Source organism: Erpetoichthys calabaricus, chromosome 12 (assembly GCF_900747795.2).
Source record: "Erpetoichthys calabaricus chromosome 12, fErpCal1.3, whole genome shotgun sequence".
In the NCBI taxonomy this organism is placed as follows: Eukaryota; Metazoa; Chordata; class Cladistia; order Polypteriformes; family Polypteridae; genus Erpetoichthys; species Erpetoichthys calabaricus.
In genome coordinates this window covers 159,722,091-159,735,214 of record NC_041405.2, presented here as the reverse complement: position 1 = coordinate 159,735,214, position 13,124 = coordinate 159,722,091, and the positions used below count along the sequence as shown (strand labels likewise).

General features: G+C 46.5%; 1 protein-coding gene across 1 annotated transcript in view; it reads right to left on the bottom strand.

Annotated features, from left to right (window-relative positions):
- The window catches only part of si:ch73-60h1.1 (calcium/calmodulin-dependent protein kinase type IV), an 89,958-nt gene that overhangs the window by 15,299 nt on the left and 61,535 nt on the right, over positions 1-13,124 (bottom strand). The window contains exons 6-8 of the mRNA XM_051935012.1: positions 10,939-11,029; positions 6,164-6,238; positions 5,851-5,926 (exon numbers count right to left, since the gene is read on the bottom strand). Coding sequence (XP_051790972.1) covers positions 5,851-5,926; positions 6,164-6,238; positions 10,939-11,029 — 242 coding nt within the window. The remainder of the gene's footprint in view (positions 1-5,850; positions 5,927-6,163; positions 6,239-10,938; positions 11,030-13,124) is intronic.

Here is a 13,124-nt window from a genome sequence, read left to right as displayed (position 1 = left end):
ACCAGGGAGGCGTCCAGGAGGCATCCTGATCAGATGCCCGAGCCACCTCATCTGACTCCTCTCGATGCTCTACTCTGAGCTTCTCACCCTATCTTTAAGGGAGAGCCCAGACACCCTGCGGAGGAAACTCATTTCAGCCGCTTGTATTCGTGATCTCGTTCTTTCGGTCACTACCCATAGCTCATGACCACAGGTGAGGGTAGGAACATAGATCGACTGGTAAATTGAGAGCTTTGCCTTGCGGCTCAGCTCCTTTTTCACCACGACAGACCGATTCAGAGCCCGCATCACTGCGGACGCCGCACCGATCCGCCTGTCGATCTCACGCTCCATTCTTCCCTCACTCGTGAACAAGACCCCGAGATACTTGTACTCCTCCACTTGAGGCAGGATCTCTCTCCCAACCCTGAGAGGGCACTCCACCCTTTTCTGGCTGAGGACCATGGTCTCGGATTTGGAGGTGCTGATTCCCACCCCAGCCGCTTCACACTCCGCTGCAAACCGATCCAGAGAGAGCTGAAGATCACGGCCTGATGAAGCAAACAGGACAACATCATCTGCAAAAAGCAGTGACCCAATCCTGAGTCCACCAAACCGGACCCCCTCAACGCCCTGGCTGCGCCTAGAAATTCTGTCCATAAAAGTTATGAACAGAATCGGTGACAAAGGGCAGCGCTGGCGGAGTCCAACTCTCACTGGAAATGGGTAGTGCACAGAGTCAAAATTATAAAATCTGTCCAAATACTTACGGCCCTGATTGTATAAAGCTTGCATATGCACAAAAAGGGGCTCGAAATGCACATACGCAGCTTTCCATGCAAAGGTTGGGATTTCTAAAAGAAAACGAGAATGCTTGCGTCGATGTGCGGCAGATCTGACCCATGTTGTTCTGAGACCAGTGTGAGAGACTCTCCACTTCATTCAGGTCAGCCCACTTATTGTCATTAGAGATCAGGCCCACCTCAGCTATCTCATCAAGAAACTTGACAATGATGTTACAGTGGAGAAAATACGTATTGAACGTGTCAACGTTTTTTCTCAGTAAATATGTTTCTGATGGGGCTATTGACATGAAATTTTCACCAGATGTTAGTAACAACCCATGTAATCCACACATCCAAAGAAATAAAAACAAATAAGTCCATAAATTAAGTTATTTGTAATAAAAGTGGAATACGTATTGAACACGCTTACTTCATGCTTAGTAGAAAAGCCTTTATTGGTGATGGCAGCTTCAAGACGCTTTCTGTATGGAAAAACAAGTTGCATGCATTGCTCAGGTGTGATGTTGGCCCATTCTTCCACACAAACGGTCTTCAAATCTTGAAGGTTCCGGGTGTCTCTTCTATGAACTCTGATCTGCAGTTCTTTCCATAGATTTTTAATTGGATTCAAGTCAGGTGACTGACTGGGCCATTCTAGCAGCTTCTTTTTTTTCTTTATTCTCTGACACCAACTGAGAGTTTCCTTGGCTGTGTGTTTGGGGTCCTTGTCTTGCTGAAATGTCCCCCCTTCGTTTCATCTTCAGCATCCTGGTAGATGGCAGCAGATTCTTATCAACAATCCATCCATTCATCCTTCCTTCAATTCTATGAAGTCTGCCAGCTCCTCACCATGATGTTCCCACCTCCAAACTGTTTTTGGGGTGATGTGCAGTGCCATTTCTCCTCCAAATACATCCAAAGAGTTGAATTTTGCTCTTCTCTGACCAGACTCTATTCTCCCAGTATTTTATTGGTTTCTCCAAATGTTGTGCAATAAACCTTCAATGAGCTTTATCTTCAGGAGTGGAGTCTTGCGCAGTGAGCGTGCATAGACGTCATGGCGGTGGAGTGCATTACTTCTTGTTTTCTTTGAAACAACTGGACCTGCTAAGTCCAGGTCTTTCTGAAGCTCTTGGCGAGTGGTCCTTGGCTCTTCTGATTCTTCTTTTGACTCCTCAGTCAAAGATCTTGTGAGGAGCACCTGGTCGTGGCCGGTTTATGGTGACATGATGTTCTTTCCACTTGCAGATTACAGCCCCGACGGTGCTCACTGGAACATTCAGAAGTTTAGAAATACGTCTGTTACCAATGTCATCACCAATAAGGTTGTGAAGGTCTTCAGAGAGCTCTTTGCTTTTCCCCATTATGAGATACTTCTTGTGTGACACCTTGGGAATGAGAAACCTTTTTCTAGGCCATCAGTTAGGACTAAAGCAGCAGATATTCATTTGCACTGACAGGGGGCTATCAGGATTGACAGATTTCAGCTACTTACTTGGCTTTCCAGGCCTTTCTGTACCTCCTGTTTTCCATGTGTGTCCCAGTGTCATTCCACTTTATTACACATAACTTAATTTATGGACTTATCTGTTTTGATTTCTTCAGATGTGTGGATTACTTGGGTTGTTACCAACATCTGGTGAAAATTTCATGTCAGTAGCCCCATTAGAAATATTTTTACTGAGAAAAACGTTGACACGTTCAATACGTATTTTCTCCGCTGCCATAAGGGGAGTACTGCAGAGGACTAAGTACACAGCCCCGTGGAGCCCCTGTGTCGAGACTGAGAAATGAAGAGGTGCGCCACCCAATTGAACCACCAGGGCTCTGCCAGTCAGGATGTTACGGTGAAGTGTTCAGCCGTAGATCCCTGAGCTTGGAGGGAATTATAATGTTTACTGGAGAATGACAGTCTGTAAATAGCATTCACACGTAATTCCCTCTCTTGTCGTCTAGGTGGGCCACTACTGTATGAAGAATCAAGGTGTGGGCCTGTAAATATATTGTGATGAGTGTAAAACAACAGGAAGAGTCTTCAGAAAAAGTTTGTGGGACCAACCAGGCCACCGTGTTTAATGTTAGGGTCCAGAAAAGAGAATCAAAAGTAGCGCTCGTTGGCATGACAACAGGAAGTGGCACACATTGTCTTACTAGCCTATTCGGGTTTCCAAATACAGTGCATCTGGAAAGTATTCACAGCTCAACACTTTGTCCACATTTTGTTATGTTACAGCCTGATTCCAAAATGGATTAAATTCATTTTTTTCCAAAGAATTCTACACACAACACCCCATAATGACAACGTGAAAAAAAGTTTACTTGAGGTTTTTGCAAATTTATTAAAAATAAAAAAATTGAGAAAGCACATGTACATAAGTATTCACAGCCTTTGCCATGAAGCTCCAAATTGAGCTCAGGTGCATCCTGTTTCTCCTGATCATCCTTGAGATGTTTCTGCAGCTTCATTGGAGTCCACCTGTGGTAAATTCAGTTGACTGGACATGATTTGGAAAGGCACACACCTGTCTATAGAAGGTCCCACAGTTGACAGTTCATGTCAGAGCACAAACCAAGCATGAAGTCAAAGGAATTGTCTGTAGACCTCCGAGACAGGATTGTCTCGAGGCACAAATCTGGGGAAGGTTACAGAAAAAATTCTGCTGCTTTGAAGGTCCCAATAAGCACAGTGGCCTCCATCATCCGTAAGTGGAAGAAGTTCTAAACCACCAGGACTCTTGCTAGAGCTGGCCGGCCATCTAAACTGAGCGATCGGGGGAGAAGGGCCTTAGTCAGGGAGGTGACCAAGAACCCGATGGTCACTCTGTCAGAGCTCCAGAGGTCCTCTGTGGAGAGAGGAGAACCTTCCAGAAGGACAACCATCTCTGCAGCAATCCACCAATCAGGCCTGTATGGTAGAGTGGCCTGACAGAAGCCACTCCTTAGTAAAAGGCACATGGCAGCCCGCCAGGAGTTTGCCAAAAGGCACCTGAAGGACTCTCAGACCATGAGAAAGAAAATTCTCTCGTCTGATGAGGCAAAGATTGAACTCTTTGGCGTCATGTTTGGAGGAAACCAGGCACCACTCATCACCAGGCCAATACCATCCCTACAGTGAAGCATGGTGGTGGCAGCATCATGCTGTGGGGAACTGGGAGACTAGTCTGGATAAAGGGATAGATGACTACAGCAATGTACAGAGACATCCTGGATGAAAACCTGCTCCAGAGCGCTCTTGACCTCAGACTGGGGCAACGGTTCATCTTTCAGCAGGACAACGACCCTAAGCACACAGCCAAGATATCAAAGGAGTGGCTTCAGGACAACTCTGTGAATGTCCTTGAGTGGCCCAGCCAGAGCCCAGACTTGAATCTGATTGAACATCTCTGGAGAGATCTTAAAATGGCTGTGCACCGACGCTTCCCATCCAACCTGATGGAGCTTGAGAGGTGCTGCAAAGAGGAATGGGCCAAACTGGCCAAGGATAGGTGTGCCAAGCTTGTGGCATCATATTCAACAAGACTTGAGGCTGGAATTGCTGCCAAAGGGGCATCGACAAAGTATTGAGCAAAGGCTGTGAATACTTATGGACATGGGATTTCTCAGTTTTTTTATTTTTAATAAATTTGCAGAAACCTCAAGTAAACTTTTTTTCACGTTGTCATTATGGGGTGTTGTGTGTAGAATTCTGAGGAAAAAAACAAATTTAATTCATTTTGGAATAAGGCTGTAACATAACAAAATGTGGAAAAAGTGATGTGCTGTGAATACTTTCTGGATGCACTGTACGTATTTTCCCCGCTGTCATAAGGGGAATACTGCAGAGGACTCAGTACACAGCCCCGTGGAGCCCCTGTGTCGAGACTGAGAAATGAGGAGGTGCGCCACCCAATTGAACCACCAGGGGTCTGCCAGTCAGGATGTTACGGTGAAGTGTTCAGACGTAAGATCCCTGAGCTTAGAGGGGATTATAATGTTTACTGGAGAATGACAGTCTGTAAATAGCATTCACACGTAATTCCCTCTCTTGTTGTCTAGGTGGGCCACTACTGTATGAAGAATCAAGGTGTTGGCCTGTAAATATATTGTGATGAGCGCAAAACAACAGGAAGAGTCTTCAGAAAAAGTTTGTGGGACCAACCAGGCCACCCTGTTTAATGTTAGGGTCCAGAAAAGAGAACCAAAAGTAGCGCTCGTTGGCATGACAACAGGAAGGCATACACACTGTCTTACTAGCCTCTTGGGCTTTCTAAATAACTCTGCTCAGTTAAGCGCATCAGATTCGGGGATATCCAACATGCAGGGGCATTGCTCCTTCTCTGACACCGATATTAGGAGTGCTGGACTTGTGCCCAAGTGTGTCAATATATAAACTGTGGACACCTGGGGGAGCTGCAGCGCCCCAAACACCCAATACAATCAGGGATGGACAGAAGTTAAAAGGCATAAAGATTCTTTTCTTGTGGGAAACTCTTTAAACCAAGTGTTTCCCACCGCAGCCTCAAGTACAAATTGGCACAAGCACAATAGCACAACTCTTTGCTTCCTTCCTTCCTTCTTTCACTGGTCACTGCCTCCTACGCTCCTCTCACAAGCTTTGTCCTTCGTTCTCCTGACTCTGGCTCCCTGATGTGAGGTAGGCCACCCCCTTACAGTGCATAGAAACCAAAAATCCCACAAACCCCTCCGCATCAGTGCAAACCTGTTTAAAAGGCACAGACTCCAATTTACAAACAGGAATCGACGCAGCCAGTGTTGTTAGTCACATTTAACAGGACATACGTACACACAAATAAAACCCCCTATGTGTCCCCCACTACATGTGACCCCCTGGTGATTCCATAACTCAGTGAACTAGCAGTAAATGGACACAGAGACAGAGGGGCTTGGAAGTGAAAGGACCAGTAGATTTGTGTGGTGCCCACTCTGCTCACAAGCTGGCATGGCTTTGTAGGCACTGGATTACGAATTTTTGCAGTTGAGAGGAGATCATTCTCAGTCTGTGACGCTCTCTTGGTACACAGGGTGTCAAGATGAACATGTCCAAAATGGCAAAAATAATAATAATATACATGTGTCAAAAACTCACAGAATGTAGGTAATGACTCCCACTGACCACATGTCCACTTCAGGACCATAGGGGGCACCTCTCAGGATTTCAGGAGCTGCAAGAAGATGTCAGAAAAAGTGTAGCTGAAGATCACACCATTTGATAATGTCAATCACTGCCCCCTCCTGTCTAAAGTTCTCCCACCCAGTTTAAACTGGATATAGCGCCTCTCATGGAGAGCACTGCCACAATACAAAAGCAGACGTTAGAAGAGGAGCAAGCGTTCATGTATAAGATCCATGTGGCACTTCAATTTCATAATTCTGTTCTTGTGGCCCACTGGTTCACTCACCACAGTATCCTGGGGTCCCGCACACCGTCTTCATTGTCATCTGTTCGTCCACAATCTTGGACAGGCCAAAGTCCGCTGCAGCAACACAATATTGAGAAAGAATGAGATTAGCAAAGTTGGTGGGGGTGTGGGGGAGTTATCCATTATAGTATTTCTGGGATTTCAAAACAAATTTTAAAAATAGATAATTGGCTTGGCTGCGGATTAATCAATTGTTTTCCCAGCCTTCATCAGCTGCCTTTAATTACTTATATGGTGCCCAACCACCCTGATAACACTTCTAAATCCAGTCCTGGCATAAATACCACCCATAGCTTCTCAAGTGGAAGACCACCACAAGGGAGTCACCTCCACTCATCTCTCATGGCAGGCACTGCTGCCCTCTGGTGGCACAGACACCAAACAACAGGCTGTCATCATAACAACTGGGTTATAAAAGGAGTCCCAATGTGGCATGAGGGACTTTAAAAAGCAATTGGGGTTGATATGATGGGATTGTCCCCAATTATGGCAGTTGAGTTATATATGGTGAGCTTCAATCATTACACTTGGCTTATATTTGGGGGGGGGGGGGGGGTCTCATTTAATGCAATGAGCTACATCTGGGAATCCCAATAATGGCAACTGGGTTGTATAAGGTGTGCCCTGATCATTGCAGTTAGGGCATTTTGGGGGTCACGTTTAAAGTTAGTGGGTTACCTCTAGGGGTCCCAATTATGACCATATTTTTTTTCTGAGAAGCCCCAATTATGACAATTGGCTTATTTATATGTGTGGGTACCAGTTATGCTTAACATGTAGGGGTCCCAATATTGGCAACTGGGTAAAATATGATGGGTCTCAATCTTTGCAGTTGGCTTATATATGGGGGTCTGAGTTAAGACAACTGGGTTACATCTGTTGGGCTCTAATTATTGAAAATGACTTAAATTAGGTTGGGTGCTCCAGTTCTGGTAGTTGGGTTACATAAGGTGGGCCTCAATCATTGCACTTGGATTATATCTGGGGGTCACATTTAATGTAATAAGTTATATCTGGGGCACCACTTATGGCAATTGCCTTTTGTGAGGAGGTACCTGTTAAGGTTAACTTCTAGGTATCCCAGTTATGGCACCTGGATACATTTGGGGGTCCCAGTAATGTCAGCTGGGTTGCATAATGTGGGTCTCAATAACTGCAGTTGGGTAGTATCTGGTGGTCCCATTTAAGGTAATTATTTTACACCTTGAGACACCAGTTATGGCAATTGGCATATATATATATATATACAGTATGTGTGTGTACCAGTTTTGGTTAACATGGTGGGCCTCAATCACTGCACTTGGTGTATATCGGGGGTCCTACTTAAGGGAATTGAGTTACATCTGAAAATCCCAATTATGACAAGTGGGTAAATCCCAACTTTGCCGGTTGGCTCATATCTAATGTTTCCAGTTACGGCAAAACCCAGTTATGCGTAACACCTAGGGGGTCTCAATTATGGGTCATATCTGGGGGTCCCAGGTAAGGCAATTGGGTTACATCTGCTGGGTCCTAATTAATGTAATCAATTTACATGCAGCTGGGGATTATATAAAGTGGGTTTTAATCATTGCAGTTGGGTCATATCTGGGGGTCCCATGTAAGGCAAATGGGTTACATTTGGGGGGCTTATATGTGTTAGTAGCAGTTATGGTTGACATATAGTGGTCCTGGTAATGGCAATTAGGTTAAACAGTATATGGGGGTCACAATAATGGCAAATGGAGTGCATATGGTGGCTCTCAGTAATTACACTTGCCTTATATCTGGGGGTCTCATTTAATGCAATGAGTTACATCTGAAAGCCCCAATTATGACAATAGGGTTACGTCTAATAAATCCCATTTTGGGCAGTTGGCTTTTATCAATGGTCACCAGTTACGGCAAACACAGTTATGCGCAACATCTAGGGGTCTCAATTGTGGGTTATATCTTAGGGTCCCAGTCATATACAGTATATGGACATTCCAGTTTCGGCATTTGGGTTATTCTTACTGGGGTCTTTGTTTTGTTTAACTGTAGTAGGAAAAAATTCAAGGCCTTAGAATTGTGTTACGGCAGATGTCGTCGTCTGATTGGCTTCATCGGGCTGCCCAGCATGCACTGGGCTGGTTTACGACCGAGCGTAAATGAGGAGGGTCATTTATATTTATTTATTTGTCCGATGCCTTTATCCAAAGCGACTTACAACATTTGAGATGTAATTGGTTACTTTTCTTTTCTTTTCCCAATCGGAGCACAGGCGGGTGAAGTGACTCACTCAGGGTCACATAATGGTGTCAGTAGTGGGATTTGAACCCATAACTTCAGGGTTATTAACCGCTGCACCACACTACCTCAAGGATCAGCACCTCCAAATCGGAAAAAAGGTGGACTGTCCCCTCCGAGTGGGAGGCGAGTTACAGCGTCAGGGGGAGGAGCTGAAATACTTTGGGGTCTTCTTCACGAGTGAGGGGGAAGAGGGATGGTGAGATTGGCAGACAGAATGGGGGGGGGGGTGCAGTTATGGGGTCTCTATACCGACCTGCAGTGGTGGTGAAGGAGCCGAGTCAGAAGGCGAAGCTCTCAATTCACCAGTCGGTCTTCATCCCTACCCTCACCTATGGTCATCAGCTTTGACCTTTAAGATGAGGTTATTGGTACAAGCGGCCAAAATGGGTTTTCTCCACATGGTAAGGTTGGGCTCTCCTTTAGAGATGGGCTGGGAGGCACAGACATCTAGTAGAGACCCTCCACATCGAGAGGAGCCAATTGAGGTGCTTCAGGAATCTGATATGGACGCCTACCTGTGGGGGGTTTTATGGGCATGACCAGCTGGGAAGAGACCCCGGGGGAAGACTTAGGGTGCGCTGATGGCCTGGGAGCACTTTGAGATCCTACAGTATGAGTTTTCAAGTGTGGCTGGAGAAAATGATGTTTGGGCCTCAACGCTGCTGCCCCCCACAACCCAGTTTCAGAAAAACAGTGGATAATAAATGAATGAATGAATGAATGTCCACAGTAACAGTACATTAGTAAAGAAGGGGCACCTCTCAACTCCCCTCCCCCCCCCAACTCTTCCAATACCATCACACTGTTCCATAACAGAGCTCCTCAATCTATCGGGTCGGGTGGTCTAGTGGCTGACAGTGGACTTTAAACCACAAGTTTGCTGCCTCTGCTTCCCTGCGTAATAAAATATCTACAGTCGGGGCCAAAAGTTTTGAGAATGACACAAATATTAATGTTCACAAAGTTTGCTGCCTCAGTTTTTATGATGGCTACTCCAGAATGTTCTGAAGAGTGAGCAGATACATTTAAATTAAATTAAATTTGAAAGTCCCTGTCTGCCATGGAAATGAACTTCATCCCAAAAAAGGACCTGCTGACGTCATTTCAGTGGTCCTCTTGTTAACACGGGTGACAGTGGTGACGAGGACAAGGCTGGAGGTCACTCTGTCAGGCTGATTGAGTTACACTAGAGAGGTGAAGAAGGCATCAAGGCACCCAAGAAAGTCCAGCTAGCACCAGGTGCATCTCCAAAAGTGGATTCAGCTGTGGGCACCATCAGGGCAGAGTTTGGTCAGGAATGGCAGCAGGCAGGTGGGAGTGAGGTGAAGACTTTTGGAGGATAGCCTGGTGGGTGTCAAGAAGGGCAGCAAAGACGCCAAAAGAAACATCAAGGACAGACTGGTATTATGGGATTGGACTGCTGGGTAAAGTCATTTTCTAGGATGAATCCCCTTTCTGATTATTCGGAAAAAAGAAAAGTTGAGCGGTGCTACCATCAGTCCTGTGTCAGGCCAACAGTAAAGCATCCTGAGATCATTCATGTCAGCCAAGGTAGTGCAGGGCTCACTCACAATTTGGCCTAAGAACACAGCCACGAATAAAGAATGGGACCAAGACATCCTCCGAGAGCAACTTCTACCAACCATCCAACAACAGTATGGTGACCAAACATGATGGAGCACCAGGCCTTAAGGCAAAAGTGACAACTAAGTGGGAACAAAACATCGAAAGTTTGGGTCCATGGCCAGGAAACCCCCGAAACCTTAATCCCATGTGGTCAATCCTCAAGAGGCAGTGGGTGGGCAAACAAAAACCCACCAATTCTGATTCTGCAAGAATGGGCAGGATTTGGCCCAGAAGTTGATTGGCAGCATGCCGGGGTGAATTGCAGAGGTCTTGAAAAAGAACGAAGGTCCAACACTGCAAATATGGACTCTGCACATAAACTTCATCCATCCACCAATTATCCAACCCACTATATCCTAACACAGGGTCACGGGGGTCTGCTGGAGCCAATCCGAGACAATACAGGGTGCAAGGCCTGGCGCCAGCCCACTGTAGGGCACACACACCCACACACCAAGCACACACTAGGGACAATTTAGGATCGCCAATGCACCTAACCTGCATGTCTTCGGACTGTGGGAGTCCACACAGGAAGGACCCGGGAAGCCAACCCAGGTCTCCTTACTGCGAGGCAGCAGCGCTACCACTGCACCACCGTGCCGCCCCATAAACTTCATGTCATTGTCAATACAAGCCTTCGAAATTTCTGAACTGCTTGTAATTCTACTTCAGTATACCAGAGAAACATCTGACACGAAGATCTAAAAACACTGAAGCAGCAAACTTGGTGAAAACCAACACTTGGGTCATTCTCTAAACTTCTGGCCACGACTGTAAGTTAGGTAAAGATGTCTGCCAAATACACAATAATAAGACAATAGAAAGAAGAGCATGAAGAAGACGAAGGTGTCCAGTACCTATTTTTAGAGGGGCATCAGGCGAGCGGTCAGCGTACAGCAGATTTTCTGGCTTCAGGTCCCTATGGACAACTCCATTGTCCTGCAAATACTGTGAAAGAGTGCAGATGACAAGAAGTTATGGGAGAACATCTGAAGTGTCAAACCGTTTCGATTGAGAACAGCCACGGCCAGCAGAGTAACAATAAGGTGGGGGACCTTAAACCCCCCTCGCTGCCACCGCCACTGCCACCACCTTAGACTGCCTGTGCTGCCTCCCTCAGGCATGGTGACGAGGAGTGAACACATGTCACACGGCTCAAGTGCGGACAGTTGAAGGACGAGTGGCGTCCAACCCTTCAGATGGCTCTGTCTTTCCGACGTCAAATGAGAAGTGACAAGGACTGAACTGCTCCATCTGCGATGGCTGCAGGCCTGGGGGTTTGGTGGGGGGGGGTGGGGGGTGGGTTGTGGGGGTGTTGGCTTGCGGTGGGCCATTAGCACTAATCTGGAAATTGGAGCTGGAGAGATGGAGCAGCAGGAGATGGGATAAGTAAATTTGCTGCAAGGTGCCTGGAGCTGAATGATACCAAATGGCAAGACAAATTGATAAAGTGGGACAAGAAGTGACGCAGTCTGCTGTCAGATTGTCATCTGTGTGCCTTCTGCTCTGCTTGCGTCTGCAAAGAGGACAAAACCACAGAGAGCCCTGCAGCCTAAAGGGTCTGCACAACCCCACCATGTCAGGTTTGAGGTTACAGCAACCTTTGTGGAGGACCACCGTCACGAGTCTGTTAGGTGCTACCCCAAGGCCTGGCACTAATACAATCGATGGCTTCACAAGTAGAGGTACACAAAAGGGGGTCTCCACCAGTCACCTCATAGGGCAAGTTGGCGGCCCAGCTATCAAAAAAAAAATGCTGCCATTATGCCAGACGGATTATACTGGGGATGCCAAGCAGGAAATAGGGTTACAAATGGTGGGCCCTAATTAGTGGCATCGATTTACGTCACGCGGGGGCTACATGTCATGGGCTTTAATCATTATAGTTGGTTTATAATCTACGGCTACATTTGGGGACCTTAATTATCACAATTGACTTATACACTGATCAGCCACAATATTAAATCCAGCTGCCTATTATCGGGTAGGCCCCACTCAAGCTGACCCATCCTGGCATGGACTCCACGGGACCTCTGAAGATGTCCTGTGCCACCAAGATGTTAGCAGCAGATCCTTGAAGGTGGGGCCTTCATCAGCATATCCCACAGATGCTCGATTGCATTGAGATCTGAGCGACTTGGAGGCCATGTCCCCACCTTGAACTCTGTTGTCACGATCCTCAAACCATTCCTGCAGAATTTGTTGCATTGTGACAACGTGCATTATCCCGATGAAAGAGGCCACTGCCATCAGGGAATACCATTGACACGAAGGGGTCTGCAACAGTCTTTAGGAAGGTGGTACTTGCAGGGCTACCTTTAACAGGATTATAGGCCCCCCCGGGCAAAGCAGTGCACTGGGACCCCTACCTACACAACCACTCAGCAAGTCACAAAATACATAGATTAGCATGGGGCCCCCGGGCAACATGCACCATGCATTAAGACGGCCCTGGGTACTTGTCAAAGGAACATCCACATGAATGCCAGGACCTGAGGTTTCCCAGCAGGACATTAGCAGTGCAAGCTTGCTTTCTTCCCATAGTGCATCTCTTCCCCAGGTAATCCCCACGTGATCTAAAAGAAAACGTGATTCCTCAGACCAGGCCACCTTCTTCCATTTCTCCAGGGTCCATTTCTGATGTCACATGCTAATTGGTGTAGTGGGGGGGCTACACTGTGTCTCTAATGGTCAGCATGACGTTTCTCAGCAATTTGTGCTGCAGTAGCTCTTCTGTGGGATCCGACCACTCTGTGGGAGCCTTCACTCTTCACGCGCATCAGTGAGCCTTGGGAGCCGGTTCACCAGTAAGCACTGCATATATGGAATAGCCCACAAGTTTTGGAGATGCTCAGACCCAGTCAGGCAGCTACCACAATTTGGCTCTTGTCAAAGTTGCTCAGATCAGGTTGTTTTTAGTATTAACACTGAATATGTTTGGAGATCTGAAACAATGAAGTGCTATGAATCATCAAAAACAGACAAAATTGGGTTGGGGGCAAATACTTTTGCACAGCACTGCATATGTTTCTTTTATATTTTA